Genomic DNA, 21964 nt, shown 5'->3' with positions numbered 1-21964 from the left:
TGGGGTACTTAAATGATCTCAATTGCTGCTATTTAGGCATCTGCATAAGTGTGAAGAATAGCATTTTGCAGAGTTTTTTGGTGAAAATAAGTAGTCCCAGCAAAATTGGGGTACATAAAAATGGGTGCTAGCATATTTTAAAATTGCTAAAGTGAAGTTTTAAAAAAAGTAAGAAATGCACCTTCCGCAACCACCTGCAAACTTAAAAACACCTGGGGCATACTTGGGGGCCCCCTGGAGTCTATTTTGCTAGTTTTTAAGTTTGTCCCCCAACTTTGGTCTTTTTCGCCCCCAAAATGAAAGTACTTTTTTGGGGTGAACTAAAGTATTTTTTTAAACTTTTTTTAACACACTTTACTTTTGGGGGATTGTCCCAAGGGTGCAGGGGGGGTTTCCGAGGTTTGCATCCCAAAACTCCAATTCTGCACTTTTTTTCGACACTTATTCAGGTTCCAATGCATTGAGTTTCCGCACCAGCGAAAAGTCTCCGGAATTGAATAAGGAGGTAACTTCGCATTGCGAAAGGACGTCACTCGCGATACTTTTTCGCAGACAATGGCTTTCTGCAACTAATTGAATATGGCTCATAGAAGGAAGGAAGGTACCCTACAGGGACAGAAGTTTGGCAGTATAACTGTTAAAGAGTTATGTTAGAGCGCTCTGTTGCACAGTGAGCTTATCATTCTGCTGGATGGATCTGGGACAAGAGCGCCTGCCTAGAAAAGTGGAGCAAGCCCTTACCTGCGAGCGACCAGGGGCCGCCTGGTCTCTTTGTGGACCCTTTACTGACCCTTGTTTAATATCGTCAATATCCACATGCCAGTAGAGTATCCATAGTTTCCGTAGGTTGCCTGAGACCGTATGCTGTACAACCTGAGCTTTAGACTGGAGCTGCATCAGTAAAGGCCTGGCCCTGTGTAAAAAACTAGCAGAGTAGTTAGTGGATAAATATTTGGTCAAACCAAGATACCAGTGTCTATAACTCACAGAATGTTAACAGTGCAAAACTATAATGCCCCAAGAACAAGCAGGAACTGAAGACTTGCAGTAGAGGCCTGGCAGAGCATCACCAGGGATGAAACCCAGCATCTGATGATGTCTATGCGTTCCAGACTTCAAGCTGTAATTGCCTGCAAAGGATTTGCAACAGAGTATTAAAAAGTGAAAGTTAGATTTAGAATTGTTTAGTTTGTCCCATTACTTTTGACCCCTTAAAAAGTGGGAGGCACATATATAAACCGTTGTAATTCCTACACCGTTCACCTGATTTGGATGTAATTACCCTCAAATTAAATCTGAAAGTCTGTAGTTAAAGCACATCTTGTTTGTTTCATTTCAAAGCCATTGTGGTGGTTAATAGAGGCCAAAATATGAAAATTCTGTCAATGTCCCAATATTTATGCACCTGACTGTGGGCCTGATTCAGAGCTGAACGCTCTGACCAGAGCGCTCGCTCTGAATCAGGGCCGTCCCAGCTAAATTTGGAGCGGCCTCCTGGCCGCTCGCATAGCTGTGGGTTATCACCCACAGCTTATGCGAGCGGCCAAAAAGATGGTCGCGATGGTCAAAGACCATTGCGACCATCGGGCTTGCGACGAGACCCTGCGGTAGGGTCTCGCTTCCGCAAGCCCAGGAGTGATTTTGGCTCTATCAGAGCCAAAATCACTCCCACTGACATCATTACTGATGTCAGTGGGGCCGGACTCAGACGGTAGGCGTTCCCATGGGAACGCCTCCGTCTGGCAGTCACGCCCCCGGCACGCCCACCAAAGGGGGCGTGCTGTCAATCAACATCGACAGCACACCCCCTTTGGTGCGAGACCCGGAGCGACGGAGAGCCCGTCGCTATCCGGGTCTCGCGCATGCGCCCACGACGGAGCTCCCTCCGTCGTGCGCATGCGCAGTGGGGCAACATCGACCCATTTGCGAGCATCCTTTGCTCGCGAACGGGTCTGAATGACCCCCTGTATTCACATTTATATTTATAGAAATATTAATTATTATATTTTATGCTATTGTGCCTCCTTTTCCATTTTTTTTTAATTTTATTTAATTAGAAATTGGTAGTATAGTATATACTAGTAGTATAGTATATATTGGTAGTATATGAAAATTAATATAGTAACACCCTGTTTTCAATTATCACTGACAAATTACCCATGTCTAATTTGTATTAATAATAATTTCTCGCATTTTTTAACTATTTAATATGTCTTTCATAAATTTGTGTATACAATAACACCTAATTACAGTGCAAACTAATATACTAGCAAAACATGGGAATATTTATAAATCTGTACTCACAAACACAATATTAATATTATTCTTTATTATATTATGTAGGTACCAACAGATGTCTATGCATAAAAATACAGCGAGACATCTATGGCGGAAATCGTATATTTGCACGATAGAATGGATGTAAATCACCTCCTAGCGCTCCCCTAATCACAAGTGCACATAAGTGATAGGAAAAAAGATAATCACCATAAATCGAATCCATTTGATATAGGATCACATAACCATATAGAACTTTAATGGTAAATTAACATAACTTTTCTTATCCTCCAGTTAATATGCGCTGATCACAGCAATCCTCATATACGGGGATATAGAAAAAATACAAACATAGCATAGATCAAACTAAAAACACAGTACGTTTAATCAGGGCCGGCCCTAGCCCAAATTTTTTGGTAAGCGAGTATTTTTTTGGCGCCCCCCCCTATGCAGTGCCCCCGGTAGTGGTCCCCCCAGTGCAGTGCCCCTTGTGCCCCCAGTAGTAAGCCCCTTATATAGTGCCCCAGTAGTACTCCCCCCCCATGCAGTGCCCCCAGTAGTGGTACCTCCCTATGCAGTGCCCATTATATAGTGCCCCTAGTAATAGTCCACCCTCTTGTAGTGCCCCCAGTAGTATTCCCCTTGTAGTGCCCCCAGTAGTATTCCCCCCCTTGTAGTGCCCCCAGCAGTATTCCTCCCCTTGTAGTGCCCCCAGCAGTATTCCTCCCCTTGTAGTGCCCCCAGTAGTATTTCCCCCCCTTGTAGTGCCCCCAGTAGTATTCCCCCCCTTGTAGTGCCCCCAATAGTAGCCCCCCCTTGTAGTGCCCCCAGTTGTAGTCCCCCCCTTGTAGGGCCCCCAGTTGTAGTCCCCCCCTTGTAGTGCCCCCAGTAGTATTTCCCCCCCTTGTAGTGCCCCCAGTAGTATTTTCCCCCCCTTGTAGTGCCCCCAGCAGTATTCCTCCCCTTGTAGTGCCCCCAGTAGTATTTTCCCCCCCTTGTAGTGCCCCCAGCAGTATTCCTCCCCTTGTAGTGCCCCCAGCAGTATTCCTCCCTTTGTAGTGCCCCCAGCAGTATTCCTCCCCTTGTAGTGCCCCCAGTAGTATTTCCCCCCCTTGTTATACCCCCAGTAGTATTTCCCCCCCTTGTAGTGCCCCCAGTAGTATTTCCCCCCCCCCCTTGTAGTGCCCCCAGTAGTATTTCCCCCCCCTTGTAGTGCCCCCAGTAGTATTTCCCCCCCTTGTAGTGCCCCCAGTAGTATTTCCCCCCCCTTGTAGTGCCCCCAGTAGTATTTCCCCCCCTTGTAGTGCCCCCAGTAGTATTTCCCCCCCTTGTAGTGCCCCCAGTAGTAGTCCCCCCCCTTGTAGGGCCCCCAGTAGTATTCCCCCCCCTTGTAGGGCCCCCAGTAGTATTCCCCCCCTGTAGTGCCCCCAGTAGTCCCCCCATTACCCACTGCGGGAGCCGGAAGATGTCCGGCTCTGGCAGTGGGAGCAGCAGCCGATGAGAGTCTGTCAGACTCATCAGCTGCTAAAGCAAACACACAGCTGCCGGCTCCGTCGGCTGTGTGTTTGTGCTGTGTAGCGCTGACCGAACTCCGTCCGGTCAGCGCTACACACACGGTGCAGCTGTGTCACAGAGACACAGTCTGCACGGCGGCCCGCATGGTACGCAGCTGAGACGCCCTTCACTATGTGGCGCCTTACGCAGCTGCGTGCCATGCGTAACGGGAGAACCGGCCCTGCGTTTAATGATAGGTTACACTCACAAATTGCAGAACAAAATCAGGCATGTAAAATCCATTAAATGTATATTTGAAGGCTTAAAATAGTCGCGATTTTGACATAGAGTACCAAGATGGCCCCCGTCTAAAATCAAACAAAGGTGTAGCAATATGGCTGCTAGCAACAAGGTAACACCCTGTATGTATGGGCGGAAGTTACGCGAGAGGCTACACACAACCAGACGGAATTGACATAGCGGACATCAGGTGACGATCCGATACAGAAGAGCAGTGAAGCATGAGTGCATGGGCGGAAGTGACGCGAGAGGCTACATCAAGCAAGGAGGAAATGATGAAGCGGACATCATGTGACGACCTTGCTAACTCTGTTTACACAACCAAAAAACGAGTTCTGGTATCCAAAATTATACACTGTGAAAGCGATGCACTTATCTAAAGGAACATTACCTTGGATTTATATCAGCCACGACTTTTTAATAACTTTTCAATTAGCGAAAACCAGAAGTGGTCATAATCAATTCTACACACCTCCCATTATCCTTACTTAAGTATATCAGGCCCCTGACAGGAGTGTTGCATCCCTTGAAGAAGTCCACCACACGGACGAAACGCGTTAGAGACTCCTGATTCCAGCCTCACATGAACTTACCTATTCTTGATCCAGATAAGCCCTTCATCCCTTATCCCCATTTTTTTTTTTTTTATTTGCATTTCTATTTTAAACTAAGTTATTTGTTGTACTGGCCTATGTGTTAGGGTCAGCTGTTACTTGTAATAAATACTATTTTTAATTTTTACTTATATTTGTGATTCCTATAGTATCATATGCACTTGATAACAGTTTGGAATTATATTTATATATTTATTTGCGTTTATTGCACATATTATCACAGTCTTGCATATTTGCACATTTATTTATTCAATTGGTTCATTCAGCACTGTATCATAGTATGTATTAGCACATTGGTCGCATTTTATCAGCTTCACTTTCTGTCTAATATATATATATATATATATATATATATATATATATATATACACATATACACACACACACATATATATATATATATATATATATGTGTGTGTGTGAGGCAGTAATGCTAACCATTACACCCTCTGTTCTGGCCCTGGACTAGAACCTGCATAAGCACCAAGGCTATGCCCACTCATTTTAGGCGTATGATTACCCCTAATATTAAACGCAGGGGTACACATAATGTAACTATTTATTATGGTGAATGTGAGTGACCTGGCAGACAAAGGCATCAAGTTAGATCGAGAGTTCTAGGTATGAGTACTGAGAGATGTCAGATGGACACACTGTTTGTACCCCAGAAAAGGAGGCATATCAGATATTAGACTAAGTGACACTTATCCTATCCAAAGGCAGAGAAGGAATTAGCTATATATAGGTGGTACAAGGGAGCCCCCAATATGCAATTAAACATGCTGTTAATTTTTTTTAGCCTATATAGGCAAATTTGACAGACATTGAAGATAACACTGATAGTTTACTCAACAATCTGCATATCATATCAGTGTAGCTGCTGCTTCCTTTGAATAACATCTGACATTAGTGTGTATTGTTCTGATGCCAATTACAGGGTATTAGCACCTGGAATTACCAGGTGGACTCTTTACACAGCCATATAACAGCTCAGCCACATTGATCCCTAACTGAATAAAATAAACAGACAGAAAATAAGCTACTTAAGTGCATTTCTGCTATATACAGTGCAATATACTGTCTTCAGTTATAAAAAAGATGAGGCAGAGCTATCCATAAAGATTCTGCAGCTACCTAACAATTAAGCAGGTAGACTGCTAGAACTGCGTGCACTGGGGGTGGGGAGGCTGACTGAGCCCCCCATCTCACAAGTAGTTAAATTGCCTGTTCTTAATGAGCCAAGACAGCGGCGCGCTATATGCAGAGCGCTAATAGGTGCTGAGTAAATGGCGGGCACCCTACATGTGCGAGCATGCCTGCATGAATAAGGGAACATAGTCTTTTCTGCCTCAGCGCCTCGTGGAGAGGGGGGGGGGGGGGGGGGGAGAACAGGCGCCTGACAGAGGGTGAGCGGCGGGGGCTCCTTTTTTTCAGCTGTGGCATGACCCTCCGTGAGCTAATGCCAGGGACCCAGGCACCCACTCTTGGACAGCGGCGGCGGGTCCCTCCTGAAGCCTCCATATAGCAGGCTGACAGAGGCAGCTGTCTGTCAGCCTGTTCTCAATGCTGTGGGAGATTATGAAATTAAATAAAGTTAAAATAAATTAAGTGTGGGCTGAGCTCAGGGCCTGATTCAGACCCGCTCGCGAGCGCTGAGCGCTCGCAAGCGAGTCGATGGTGCCCTAGTGTGCTTGCCCACGACGGAGGCTGCTCCGTCATGCGCATGCGTGAGACCCGGCTAGCGACAGGGAAGCCGTCGCTCCGGGTCTCGCACCAAATGGGGCGTGCTGTCGATGGTGAGAGACAGCACGCTCCCTTTGGTGGGCGTGCCGGGGGCATGAGTGGGAACGCCTACCGTCTGGGTCCGGCCCCACTGACATCACTAGTGATGGCAGTGGGAGTGATTTTGGCTCTGATAGAGCCAAAATCACTCCAGAGCTTGCGGTCACCGAGACCCTACCGCAGGATCTCGTCGCAAGCCCGATGGTCGCGGTGGTCTTGACCATTGCGACCATCTTTTTGGCCGCTCGCATATGCTGTGGGTGGTCACCCACAGCTATGCGAGCGGCCAGGAGGCCGCTCCAAGTTTGGGTAGGACGGCCCTGATTCAGAGCGAGCGCTCTGGTCAGAGCGTCCGGCTCTGAATCAGGCCCTCAGGCCCAAGTGACTGGCTCCCTCGAGGCACAATTCTAAAACTGGGACTTCTGGGGGATAGATGAGGTGGAGTCACTCACACTTAAAAATTTTAAGTGCCAGCTCGACTCATCCACCTATCTATACCCCAGTGTCCCCTGGTGGATGAAGGAGAAAATATTTTTCAACTAACATGTAGTAATGTAATTGATGAAATAAAAACATGATCTGGACAGGAATAAAGGCACCTTTCCTTAATATTTGGCTGCACACAATTTGGCAACAATCGCTGCCCTCAATCTTTCTTGTAGCCAACTATAAGCTTCCTGCACCTAACTCTTCCATTGCAAAGTGTTGAAGCTTTTGAATGTTTGCAGGATTCCTTTTCCCAATGGCAGATTTCAGCTTGCTCTAAAGATTTTCAATTGGTTTGAGATCAGGACTGACTGCTGGCCAGTTCTAACCAGTCCATTCTTTCATTTTCAACCATTCTTTTGTGATTTTGGATGTGTGTTTTGGGTCTTTATCTGGAGGACCCATGATCTTCGAGCCAAACCTAATTTTCGTACACTGGGTAGCACATTTCATTTCTCCCATTTCATGATTCCTTTCAGTACGGTGAACAGGGAAGAAAAAGTGGCCTTTTTAAAAACATTAATGCAATCATTCATTGATTAATGCAAAACAGGCGAGAACATTGCCAGTTATCACAGGTGACTAATTTATCACACAAGAGTCTAATCTGGCACTTTTCTTTATTTTTCTGTCTATGAATTTCTGAAATGGGTGCTAATAATTGTATCATGGCAATCTTTCCTCCTATTGCTTTTTCAAATTGTTATTACTTTATCCTTAGTTGTTCTGTTCCACACACAAGAGTCTGTAGACCAAATGGCTTTCACCACATTCCTATTTTTTATACATGATGTACTGAAATTTCAAGGGTGACGTTGGTTAGAACTGTATGCAATGTGGGTGCTGTAGAGCATGGCTCCGAGAGCAATGAGCTCTGGACCATGGTGGCATACTTCTCTGCCGAGTAATCTGCGTGCAAACACCCAGGTGACTTATCTGGATGAGTGCCGGGGTTTTCAAGGTGTCAGATATGGTTGTACTATAATTGTATCAACACAGTCTCAGACAAGGCGAGCGTGCGTGCCTGTGCGTGTGCTAGATTGGTAAAAGGCCATCTTTGAGCTAGGACCAAAAAAAAAAAAAGAGACACTCTCATACCCATTTACACATGTAGTTTTCTACAGGAAACCAGAGCAACAAGCTAACATAATATTGAATGAGAGTCATATTATTTTTGAGTGATTTATTTTTCAAGGAATAAACAAATATTAGATAGAAATAGACTTACATTTTAAATATTTTTAACTTCATAGGTACTGAAAATTAACAAAAAAGATAATAATAGACAACACAAAAACTATTTTGCTGACATATGTGACATGTCCTTGCACAAACTCATAACTTATGAGCTTCCTATAAAAATGCCATTTGAGATATACGTATGTAATGTTTATAAATAAATAAAAAATACAAAACATTTTACTAGTATATTTTCAAATATATAAATTATTTGCAATGATTTATTAGAATATTTTTAAAATATATAGTAAAAATAATTAACTAATGATAACATTTGATTTACTGTTTTGTTTTTTTTTCTTTTAAGGAGAACATAATGCAAATTGCTGCATGTGGCTATGTCTGTAAATAGCGTCTATAGGAGAGGAAAAGTACATGACAGACAGGTTGGGGTTTATGGCACTGGAGTTTGAAAAACACAAATTCAAATGCCATTTACATCAGATGTTAAATGCAAATATGGACAGGTGGTCTCTAACTTGCAGCTTTCCTCACATTTGGGGGTCAACAGAGGACACGGTACATGCACTGAATGGAGTAGGCAGCGTTCAGAAGACAGAAACGCTCCAAAACATGAGCAATGTGTTAAACTGCATAAATTTGATGCCAGTGGGTATGAGGTCTAGCAAGTTAATAAAAATTATTAGCTAATTAAAACATAATAAAATTTCTTTAACATTGTTTCTAAGCTGTTACTGAATAATACATAACATTTATTTATCACAGAAATCTGGCAATAAATCCTTTCTTAACCATGTATTTACTGCTGTGGGATGTGTAATAACCCGAGAAACGTGCTGTTTTGTAGCGATTGCTTGGTTATCATGCCAAAGATGGGAAAAGACTTATCCCATGACATCCCATAATCCTTGAAGGGTAAAGCCATCTTTTAGTTTCTCTATGGCAACTCCAAGTTCTTCAGAAAACACTGCCTCGCGATCTTGTTGCTGGTAATATCATTTAAACCATAAACAGGAAAAAAGAGATTGAGCAGGTCTGCAAGAGTATCACAAGAGCATACAATCTAGTCAGGGAAACAAAATGAACCTACCTTGTTTCCATCAGCAAAATAAGCCTGCAAGTAGAAAAACAAAGGCGGTAGAAATATTACATTTATAATGCAGTTCACATAACAGAATAACGCGTTAAAACATTATGGGCCTGATTCTGAGACACATGCAGGTCTCAATGCGGTTGAATTCGGAAAATGGCTGAGTAGCAACTGGGATGCACATGTTACTTAGTATGCTCCTGTGTTCTGAGCCCTGTAACGGTACTACCCTCAGTTTTTCAGTCCACTAGCACAGCCATCATTACTAGCATTGGCACTTACACCTACCCCATGCTAGGAGCAAGAGACTCGCCTGAACTGTGTATCCCCTCACCATAAGCACAACTCAGAATAGAACAGATCTCTGGCAACACGCCCATGACACACCCCAAAACACCCACAAGACGGTTGTCTCTTGTGAGCGTTCACATTGCTGCAACCTAAAAATGCCCATTTCACATATGGAAAAACACTCAAGATTCATTCAACTCATAATCGCAAGGGAAAAAGCAGATATGTATTTGCTAAAACTCGCTAGATGCGCGTGACTCAGAATCAAGCCCTATGAGCATATATTAGTTAAATGATCTAGTATGGTCTTGCATTTTTACCTGGAACTAAATATTTTAAGGGATTATCCATATAGTGTTCTGTGGAATATGGGCTTGATACAGAGCCGCACGCGAGCAGAGCCGATGTTCACGTAGTTGAGCGATTTTCTGCAACTGCGCATGGATGATAATTCATATGCAAAGGGACATGCACAGGCATTACATAAAGTGTACGCACAAAGGCGCTGTTGCGATCCAGACGCATGGTATCATCAATGTTGTGCAAAAGCGATATCCAGACCTGGGCAGTGACTGGGGGGTGACTAGTAGTACACGCAAAAATGTTCAGTTCAGTGGGCGAGTTATGGGAGTGTCACAGATGAGCCAATGAAAGAGTTTGCATATACAGATGCAGGCAAAGCCGCAGGCACAGGAGGCCATGGTCAGAAGGAGTAAATAACTGCCATACGGCTGGTGCAAGTTTCAATGGTGTGACAGTGGGTGTCTCAGACGTTGCACATTCTGCGCATGAATGTACACCAGGGAAGGAGTTTGTAGAGGCATTTGCATAAAGTAGCAGACGGGCGATCACCAATAGATGCTGCTGCATGTGCTTCTGCGTCCGACTAAGAAATAGGCCCTGTGTGTCTAGTAGCTAAAACGGGAAACAGTAGGCAAGCCGGCGGACGCAATGCCGATCGCCGGCTTTCCGACTGCTAAATACTGGCAAGGGTTAAATGACAGGCGTCGAAATCTCGACACCTGTCATTTTACCTATGCCGGGAGACCGGTGCCCTGATTGAAGGGATGCCTGGTGCGGACAGCCACGGGGGTGGAGGATTAGGTTTAGGGCTCCCGAGGGGACTTAGGGTTAGGCACCCCCCCGGGAAGTTAGGGTTAGGCCCCCCCGGGGGACTTAGGTTTATGCGGCGGGGAAGGGAGGGTTAGGGTTAGGCACCCCTAAGGGAGGATTAGGGTTAGGGGGTAGAATAGGTTAGTTTATACTTACCTTCCGACGTTCGGGATTTCCACCTGTGTCAGCCTGCTGCTGCCGGGACTTGATCCACCAGCCATGCGGCCGGCGGTAAATCATACCGCACCCACTAAAACCACACCAACTACCTGCGCTTAGGAGATGTGTGTGCAAACTGAAAGTGAGCCTGGCTGAGTAGACAGGCAGAGCATGGTGTCAAAGGGTAAATGTCATATCAAACTATGCTCATCACTAATTAGCATCCTATCTATAAATTACAATCGTTACGGTGCTATGCTAAGCGAACACTCTCCACTTGGAACTGTCGGCCTGATTCAGACCCGCTCGCGAGCGCTCGCAAGCGGGTCGATGGTGCCCTAGTGCGCATGCGCACGACGGAGGGAGCTCCGTCGTGCGCATGCACGAGACCCGCATAGCGACGGCCAAGCCGACGCTATGGGTCTCGCACCAAAGGGGGCGTGCTGTCGATGGTGAGTGACAGCACGCCCCCTTTGGTGGGCGTGCCGGGGGCGTCCCATGGGAACGCCTACCGTCTGGGGACGACCCCACTGATATCACTAGTGTTGTCAGTGGGAGTGCTTTTGGCTCTGATAGAGCCAAAAGCACTCCAGGGCTTGTGGCAGCGAGACCCTAAAGCAGGGTCTCATCGCAAGCCCGATGGTCTTGACCATCGCGACCATCTTTTTGGCCGCTTGCACAAGCTGTGGGTGGTCACCCACAGCTATGCGAGCGGCCAGGAGGCTTGTCAGAGCTTCCGGCTCTGAATCAGGCCCTGTGTACACAGGAAAATGCAAAGATTATGACTTTATTACCATTGGTGGAAGAATTACACAGCAACAGGTGCAAAGTAATCGCATGATGACAAAAAATCTGGCTTAGTTAGTGCCACTAGGCCTGGCAGAGGAATTAAAGAGCTCTAACACAAGCACTCTTTCCTCCTAATAGATCATTTCTTATAATGGCCATAGTTCCACCCCTCCCTCACATATGTGGGTGAGGGCTGAGGCTATCAGACTTCTTCCTCACATGTGGCAGATCTGTCCCACTAGAGGCTGGTTCTGAATAAATGCAAAAACCTAACACTCCAGCCCTGAGCACAACTAAAAGGATGCTAAGATACAAGTATCCTGGACTACGATGCACCTCAAAAGAGATAAAACCATGTCAATCAGGGATGGGCATTCTGCATAGTGTATCTCTGGAAAATGGCGAAGGGCATATCATTTGGCAAAGCAGACAACATATCAAATGAGGGGTCAATTATCTTTGTACCCCAAGCCTTGAATGCAAAATATGACAACATGTAATGGAAAAGCTTCAGTTCAGGAAGCCAGGTGGTGTAATCTAGAACCAGAAGAATAAAAATATATCCGTTTCTATGGTGGTTCTCACCACAACAAAGGCTATTGTTTCTGACTGAACACATGACATCTGACATTTTGGACAGATAAGAGCAGAACTTGGTCACCTCGGAATAAATTTCAAGCCAAATAAAACAGGCTGTGATACTCTGGAGGGTTTGACCCTTCTCAGGTGAGCTCCCTATGGCATTGCATATAAAGTCAGAGGGCCAAATGTAATAGTCCGCAATTTGCGGATACAGTGCGATTCCGGAGAGATAGTTATTGAAAGTGAAAATTACTTTATACACAAAACGATCCTGGTTACTGCCACTCTGAATCTAATGACTAACTTACCGGAACCACGCTGGCTCCCACAAATTGTGGCCCAGAACGTGTCTCCACTTGCTGCAATGCCTCCCTGTCAGTGTATGCTGATCCCTCCAATAAAGGACACCATTATGAAGAATAGAGTAATAGCACCTTTTTACTTTTCACAATTTTGCAATGTTTTAAATGCTATAGACAGTGAGATCCTTGTACTCTGCCACTATAAGGTCAGCAAGGGAAACCAGATCAAGAGTGAGAACATCTTCAGTGATGTCATACAAAGTAACTTTAGCGCTATTACCAGCACTCACATCAGCATTAACACTATCATTAGCGGTAGCAGGTGGCCTTTCATCCCTCACCCATTATAATCTTGTGTCCATATGAGCCCTTCTACTCAGTGAAGTGTCTTATTAGCAAATTCACACAGATTATACAGAAGCACGCGTAATCCAAAATGAAAACAATCATAGAAAGCAAACAGGGACCTTAATTATAATTAAAAAATTAAAAATCTCAGGTACACAATACACATTAGCACTCAGCTATATTAAGTACAAAAGAGTCACTTTTATATTTAGACATATAATAAAGCAAATGAAAACAATGGCAATCAGTAATCAATAAATATTAAATCTGATTTGGAATGTGCAGTTTGACAATGTAATATTTTTAATTTAGTGAAAAAGCCATGGAGTGTGTTCTTACCGCAAATGCATCAGTGTGGTCATCTGCTTCTATTTCAACATCATCCTGAACTTGTTCTACTGTCAGCTCCTCCAGGGCTTGTGGCTGATAAACATGACATGAGTATTTATACCTTGATATATTGATCCATGAAGTTTACTTTTGTGTTTATATTGGTTTGGGGGAGTTTGTCATCTGTCAAATTGTCATCTGATGTTTATTCTTTTCAAACCCAACAGATTTTGGGGTATACAGTATTTACTAAGCCACCGACTGTCAGCAGTTCTGGTTGCGGGATTTCTGAGGCTATAAGATTAAATACAAAACGCTCTTGGTTTTACAGTTACTATTATTGTTGTTTAAATCCCGTGGCCAGAAAAGCCGTCAATCGGTGGCTTTGAAAAGCAGTTGCTTAGTAAAATATACCCCTTCATGTTCTAAAGTACTTCTGGATAAGGGCTCGGCCATAAAGAAATATCACAAAATAGCTGTGTATTAGACATTATTAAATATTTAAGTGCAGTGTATTCATTCACAATTGTGTTATTTGGGATGAAGAAGTGCTGATACACATTACATCTCTCAGTAACACCATTAGTACAGTGCTACAGCACATTTATAAATCATGGATTAAACAAACAGTAACAGAGTTGTTCTGGAACAAACACAAGTTACATGCACTAATCCATAAATAACTCATAGCACCGCACTAAGTCATGTTACTTATGACACAGTTAAGCTTTTCATGCAACTATATATATTCTTGAAAAGTCCACTGAATTATTCACAGGACAGCAATGTGCTTTAGTGCCAGCAGTTATGGAATACACATAAGCCATCCTGGGATTTAGAGGCCAAGGACTCTGAGACATCATGGACACAACCAATATATTCTTAAGTATTTACAAAGTCACTGCATCATTCACTATAAGCTATGTAATAGGAGATCACAGACTGTCACAGTTATCTGTATGTTCCTCTGCCACTAATCCTATCCTATAATCTTAGATTTCTTTCAGAGATGTATAAATGTAACGTAACATTTGCCGGTTGACTTTCTGAAACAATGATATACACTGCAGTCACAGAGCATACATCTATAGTAATGAACATATGCAGCATCTGTACTTCATGTGTCTTATTCTAAATGGTTTACCAGGCATGCTTATGCCACAATGCATCCTAGAACACTCCTCGGGGGATATTTACTAAAACTTAATTTTGCTCGATGTGTCGATGATTTTTGGTCGATTTTGTGTTTCAGGCCCTAAATCACACATTTTCTAAGAGATGATTTTTGGCTTTTTTTTTTTTTTAACAATGTCAAAAAGTCACTTCTAAGTATATGTGTGATTTAGACCCTGAAACACAAAATCGACCAAACATTGACTTTCAGTAAATATACCCCTAAACAGGGGCTGGCTGGCAACTTTTAGCCTGGGGGGCAAATGCATGCAGGCAGCCCTGGCAGAGGAGTAGCGTGTAGCCAGGGTGCCCGAAAGAACGTGCTTGCTACGGCGCCCCCCCCTCAGGAGAGGACACCCTTATGCAGGCCTTGAGTAGTGCCCCCAGTAGTGATCCCCCCTATGCAGTGCCCCTTGTGCCTCCAGTAGTAAGCCCCTTATATAGTGCCCCCAGTAGTGGTAACCCTTATGCAGTGCCCCTTAAATAGTGGCCCCAGTTGTAGTCTTCCCCCTATGCAGTACCCCCACTATTGCCCTTTATATCGAGCCCCCTGTAGTGGTCACTCGATGCAGTGCCCCCAGTGGTAGTCCCCTCCCCCCTGTGCAATGTCCCTAGTAGTAGTCCCCTTGTAGTGCCCCTAGTAGTAGTCCCCCCCAGTAGTAGTCCCCCCCTTGTAGTGCCCCCAGTAGTAGTAGTAGTCCCCCCCTTGTAGTGCCCCCAGTAGTAGTAGTCCCCCCCCTTGTAGTGCCCCTAGTAGTAGTAGTCCCCCCCCCTTGTAGTGACCCCAGTAGTAGTAGTCCCCCCCTTGTAGTGCCCCCAGTAGTAGTAGTCCCCCCCTTGTAGTGCCCCCAGTAGTACTAGTCCCTCTACTTGTAGTGCCCCCAGTAGTAGTAGTCCCGCCCCCCTTGTAGCGCCCCCAGTAGTAGTAGTCCCCCCCTTTGTAGTGCCCCCAGTAGCGGTCTCCTCCTTATAGTGCCAGACCCCCCGCATTAGACACACATAATATATATATATTAAAAAAAACCACTTACCTGACACCCGCTCCTGCCGCCGAGATCAGCTCCTCCGTCCGCCGCTTTGCATTATGGGAGTGACGCGTCATGGGAGTGACGCGTCACTCCCATTACCCACTGCGGGAGCCGGAAGATGTCCGGCTCTGGCAGTGGGAGCAGCAGCCGATGAGAGTCTGACTCTCATCAGCTGCTAAAGCAAACACACAGCTGCTGGCTCCGGCGGCTGTGTGTTTGTGCTGTGTAGCGCTGACCGAACTCCGTCCGGTCAGCGCTACACACGCGGTGCAGTCTGTGTCACAGTGACACAGACTGCCCGTGGCCCGCATGACGCTGCGGCCCGGGGGGGCACATGGCACCCTGCCCCCGGCCCAGCCCGCCACTGCCCCTAAATCACACATTTTCTAAGAGATGATTTTTTACATTGTTTTAAAAAAAATTGTCAAAAATGATCTGTTAGTAAATGTATGATTTAGACTCTGAAATGCAAAATGGACCTTTAGTAAATTTACTCCCTCATGTATGGATAAATGCATTGCACATACCATCCTTATTTAAGAACAAAATTGCTGAAAATCTCTACAGTGTAAAACAATATGTTAGGACAAATTACCTTTTCTTCCATCTCATAGTCTACTCCGAATATAGGGCTTGCAGAGTAGACTCTGTGTAATGAGTTAATCTCTTTCACAGAATCTTGGAGCTTTTCTACGGGATCAATTTTAAATCCGAGGACATAACCACCACTCTAAGAACAAGCGAGTAATAGTTATAAGTCATTATTAAGTCCAAAGCAACATTCATTTAGTAAATAATTCTGGATACCAAACGCCTACACAATGCTCTTACATATCTAAAGCTGCGTACACCGAGACGACTCGCAAAAGATACAATGTCATCAACGATTTCCCTTGTACTCCCCCGGCAACTCCCCTGCACTTCCAGACAAATGATATCTTGCATAAACTGTTCAATCTAACAAACAATCTGACCAACGACCTGAATCTTGTTAACGAGATTGGCAGATCTTGCCTGTTGTAGGCAAGATCTGAAGATGCAATGTACGACCCGCGGGTATGCGCATCGGCATCGTGAGTGGACACTCACGATTTGGACATATTTTACAAGATTTGTCGTTCCGATGCGTCATAATCGGGCAAATTGTGCAAAATATCATCTAGTGTGCACCTTAAAGGTTTATGTCTTAAAATTATAAGATAAGGGAATAATTTCTTTAAATGTATAATTCAACAGAAGGGGATAACAAGCCTGAACACAATATACTATGACAATATTAAAAGTCTATGATATCCCTGATGAAGTCAGACTAACGTGTATATATCAAGACGAAACGCGTTGGATGACACCACTGGCACTAATGTTTCTGACATTGATTTATACGTCAGGTCATGCTTGATCAGATTTCAACAAATCTATGTTCAGATAAGTGGTTTTATCTATTTTTAAATGTAGAAGCGGTTCTTATGTGTTCAATAAATTGCACATGTGTGTGAATGTGCCACACTATTAATTTGCATTATATCTTTCTTCCTTAAGGATATAGCTGAAATGAGGAGAAGACATCTTTGGAAGTAGCTGTAAAAGTGATTCAGATTAGCGTTTTTTCCATTTAATTTTAGTATGGGGCTTATTCACTATTTTTTTTAGTGCTGCCACGGTGTATAAACACTATGCTATTGCTCTAGGAGGTAACCTTATTTCCTTATTATCACATATGCAAACAGTAGGCAAGTATGCAAATAAGTATATTGCGGTAGATGGAAAAAAAATGTAATCAACGCAAATTGTTTTGAAACACAGAAAAATAATAAGGGGTTAGAAAGGATGCACAACCTCTATTAACAGTTTTCTTGTACTATAACAAATATAAGGTTTATTAAATTTTTTTTTTATAAAAATGGATTGATAAAACCACAATAGGACACAATGAATATATATAATAACAAAATAGATGGAGTCCACAGAATAATCAATGTAATGTTCCTTTAAAATTACTGAAGAAATTTTAAGACAACTTGTGGGAATAAGAAATATCTATAGCAGGTATACTTGTTTGGAATACAGAAAGCTACCCAGCAACAGTCTGATTAGGCTGTCAGTGTGCATCACCAATAATTCACAGAATTATAAGGACCATATGCTTAATAATCAGTACTAATATCACTAATAATCAGTAGTATAGGGTTCCAGAATTCACAGATTGTATAGTAGCAAAATCTCACTCTATTAGAAGAAGATAGAGAATCCTCCGAGAAAGCGTGCAAGGTGGGACCATTGTATAACCCCGTATCGCGGCCCAGTAGCCCATGCGCCCAGTGTGTGTGTGGAAGGTGGATTGTATCAGCCTGCTGCCAGATGCCACAAGAGAATTCTCCAGGAAAGGGAGCAATAGGGGAAATGTTGTTTGAGCAACAGTGAATTCCTCTAGTGGTGGAACATTACACTGATTATTCTATGGACTCCATGTATTATGTTAATACATCTTTACATTGTGTCCTATTGTTGCTTTATTAATGCATTTTTATTCTACTTTGGTGTGTTTATTAAACCGTATATTTGCTATACGAGTGTGGATCCAAATGTTTATGTACTGATGTACATAGCGCAAGAGACCTGTTGACTAATAGAGGTTGTGCATCTCTTCTATCCCCTTTTATTTTTCTTGAAAGATCTCCATGATCCTTCTTTTAGGGAAGCTGCATCTCACTATTAGACTAGTGCGCCAAGTGTAACATAGGTACTTCATTACTTTTATGTTCAACTTCCCAGCTTGTCACTGCCATGGTTCAGAGCACCTGAAAACATCAGGCTGTAACAGTATATCACAATAGTCCAGTTTGTAACCACGGTTTTCAAAGCCCTTTTCATATTATCCCCACTCTAAACTCGCAAGATATTTTCAAGCAACTGACGAACAGTTTATTTAATGGATGCAGTGTTATCTGATCTTGGATGAGACCACACTGCTGTTTAATATAGGAAGCAGTAAAAGGACATGCACATGTTACTGTAACATACTTGAAAATAAACATAATATTTTACCTGCTGAGAGCTTTCAATCACAAGAGCTAAACCAAACTTTGAGTCTCGAATCTTTATAGAACGCTGATTAGAAAAGAAAAGCAAATGAGCAATGGTCACAGTTACTTTGTACAAATTACTATGACATTTCAGAGACAAAACATCAATTAAAATGTATACCTGAACGTCTTTATATTTTTATATAGATAGTAGTACGCATTGCATGTATTATAAGTGTTAAACTAAGAAACTAATACACACCAGAACTTAATAGATGTTCAAAAACACTAACAGACATATATCATTACTTAAAGCTGCACTACCACAGGGGCAAACGCAGGATTTCTAGAGGGGATTTCCAAAATGCTTAATTTTAGAGCGAGTGCGGCCAGTCCATGATTGATCTGTGTTTGCCTAGGCTATACCGCCACCTAGTAAAAGCTGGTGGTAGGAGAGGGCTCCTATCCCTATGTGGAGAAAGGCGGATGGGGGGTCCTCTCCTGCAGCTTGCAATTGGTCCTACCATTCACACACCCCCTTTGCTGTCATTTAAAAGTGGTAACTTCATTGACTTGCCCAATCTGCATTACTACATACAGTCGTATATCCTAGGTAAGCGGCTCGGGAGAAGTCTCCTGCCATACTATCTTTTACTATTATTTACACCAAAATCCTGGGTCTGACCCGGGATTGGCACACTCCCCGTTTGAATTGCAGTTCCGACCCGAGTTGTTCATGGGTCGGACAGTCTATACTGCACACAGGTGCAGTGTTAAGTTTTCTGCTGGCGCTTACATATTACACCATCTTCAAGCGCCGGTGAGGGGAAGTAGTCGGGAAGCCGACGGACGGAATCCCGACCGCCGGCTTCCTGTCTAATCCCGGCAAGGGTCATTTTATCTACGCTGGGAGCCCGACACCCGGCTTTCCGATCGAAGGCAAGCCAGGTGCAGACAGCCGCGGGGGGGGGGGGGGGTTAGGTTTAGCAGAGCCCACAACCACACACTTTAAGAAGAAGTCAGCAATCGGATGTACATAATCATCTACCATGAGTTGTGTGGCTGGATTAAAATCAGGGCAGCAGTTGGCTGACAAATATCTACAGAGCCGCAGGTTACAGATATTTTTGCCAGACTAAACTGTAGTAAAAGTTCAGGTCACCTCCTGTGATTCTTACAAATCAGCTTATGCAACAGAACTCAGATAGACATCTTATTGTCTGAAGAGGTTCTCCAGCAGCTGAAAGTATCAAGACACACATACACAGCAGCTCTAAAAATCACTGCGCCTGTGGCTCTAGGATCGTTGCTAACCCCAATCAACATCTGATCAGTATCCATCATACTGCGTCTGGACTGATAAAAAAAATATAATTCAATGAGGAGTGCAATTTTACATGTACAGTGACCATTTATGTGTGTGGCCAAATTGGACCAAGAACTGCCCATGTATGGGCACCTCTTACTCTACAGCGGACAAGTGACCGACACAACAATAATCATTAAGCAGTAGTGTTCAATAGCTACTAAGCCACACTTAGCTATGTTATCATTAAGAATAATGAAAAACTTACTATTTGTAGATAAGGAATGCTGACATTAAAACTGTCATTCATGTTGGCATGCCAAACTATTCTGACATTAGTTATGAAGAACGTGCCTAAATTGCCCTGTGGGTAAATAAAATGAAAGGTAAACACAGCAAAACCTGTAGGATGAATAGATATCAGCATAAAATAATCACATCTGATAGCATTGGTACGTGAACTGCAGAAAAGGTTTATGTACTGTATATCACAGTGCTCATACAGTGCATCCGGAAAGTATTCACAGCGCTTCACTTTTTCCACATTTTGTTATGTTATTTATATCCAAAATGGAATAAATTCATTTTTGTCATTAAAATTCTACACACAATACCCCATAATGACAACGTGTAAAAAGTTTTAAAAAAAAAACGAAGAAATCACATGTACATAAGAATTCACAGCCTTTGCTCAATACTTTGTTGATGCACCTTTGGCAGCAATAAGTTTTGTGTGACCTCTCACTTTGCCCATGCCTCACCTTTAGATGGTTTTTAGTGAGCTTTATGGCTGATAAATGGACAAAGTGTCTCAGCACAGAAAATCTCAAAAAGAGAGTGGCTTTCCGCTAGTTGTTTCCGGTAACGTGGTTTTCTTGGGAATGGATTCTCCATTTTAAACAGGACTTTACCTTTAAAGTGGACTTTACCTTTAAACACTTAACTTGTGTGGTAACATGGGATGCGAGTGTGGACAGCTGAGCTTTCAATGACACGGCTGCCTGGTTGTTGAAGAAGTAGTCACAGATTTCCTCCTCCTCATCTGGCCTCCGGCAGTGATGTAGCAGTCTGTGACCACCAACATCACAATAAGATTACGCCCTGGGGTGCCATGCAAATGGCATTCTGGAGCACATGCATCACTACCAAAAGTAGGAGGAGGGCAATTTCAGTTCCTCCCTGAGCACTGTTACACTGGTCTATGCAAGATTGCAAGGGGGAGGGGTAATGCCATGGGGTTTGGTAGGCAATGGGACGGGGTATGGGTGGGCAAAATTTTGGCATTGAACAATGCACACCTATGTTAATGTCCTTGGGGGAGGAGGGCGTGGGTGCGTGGTGTGGTATTATATCACATGGGGAGGATAGTGCCAGAGTGGGGACCTATGGACACCGGTGGGTGGGAGGCTCTGCCACTAAGGCTCTATTGCCACCAGGGGGGTGGGAGATAAAGCCAATGGAAACAGAGGAGGTGTGAGACACCCCAGAGGAATATGTTAACGTAATAAAAAAAAAAAACTATTTCTCAGTGTTTTTAGGAAAAAGATTAGCCCATTAACTACCAACAATAATGACTGGAATATTACTGTGGGGACCATAACGGCTGTATTGACTTCAAACTCTTTGCTGAGTTGCATTTTTGGTACATCTGTCTCTTCATACCACTATCTGAGTTCTAATACTATGGTCCTCAAAGTAAACAAGAGATCACTATAACTTATTTATTTCCACGGGCATACAAGCATAACTAATAATGAGCAAAAAAAAAACATACTAAAACTGCAGAGACAGACAACATTTACAGGTCACAGCCTAGTTTATAATCTATATATATATATATATATATATATATATATATATATATATATATATATATATATATATATATATATATATAATAAGACATAACACAAGGGGTATAAAAGGTGCTAGAGAATGTAAATGTGATTGGGAATAGTGCAACTAATACAGAGATATAGCAAATAATATAGTGAAAAATAATACTAAAATATATAAGAATAAACTTTCCACAGTACTAAGCAAGCCTTTTTTTAGCAGTATTTAGAGAACTCTAGCTTTCTTATGTGGAGAAGAATGGATCATAAAAGGTTGAGTTGAACTTTAAACTGTGAGAAGTCTTTCACAAAATGAGATAACTATTCTTAGACATGTTAATGCTATAAAGGTGTTAATGCTTATTTTTATCTTTTTGTCTTGAGTTACCCTATGTCCACATATTACTACTTTCGAATAGCATGTGCACATACTTCAACACGT

The 21964-nt window shown here is 43.2% G+C and overlaps 1 protein-coding gene across 1 annotated transcript in view; it reads right to left on the bottom strand.

Annotated features, from left to right (window-relative positions):
• Positions 1 to 8121: 8121 nt before the first annotated feature.
• The window catches only part of BBS5 (Bardet-Biedl syndrome 5), a 38984-nt gene continuing 25141 nt past the window's right edge, over positions 8122 to 21964 (bottom strand). The window contains exons 7-12 of the mRNA XM_088474905.1: positions 19956 to 20051; positions 18404 to 18466; positions 15954 to 16088; positions 13167 to 13250; positions 9244 to 9267; positions 8122 to 9139 (exon numbers count right to left, since the gene is read on the bottom strand). Coding sequence (XP_088331031.1) covers positions 9038 to 9139; positions 9244 to 9267; positions 13167 to 13250; positions 15954 to 16088; positions 18404 to 18466; positions 19956 to 20051 — 504 coding nt within the window. The 3' untranslated portion in view covers positions 8122 to 9037. The remainder of the gene's footprint in view (positions 9140 to 9243; positions 9268 to 13166; positions 13251 to 15953; positions 16089 to 18403; positions 18467 to 19955; positions 20052 to 21964) is intronic.

The sequence above is a fragment of the Taudactylus pleione genome, unplaced genomic scaffold (genome assembly GCF_031769625.1).
Source record: "Taudactylus pleione unplaced genomic scaffold, aTauple2 ptg000156l, whole genome shotgun sequence".
NCBI lineage: Eukaryota > Metazoa > Chordata > Amphibia > Anura > Myobatrachidae > Taudactylus > Taudactylus pleione.
This window is presented reverse-complemented; position numbering and strand designations above follow the sequence as displayed.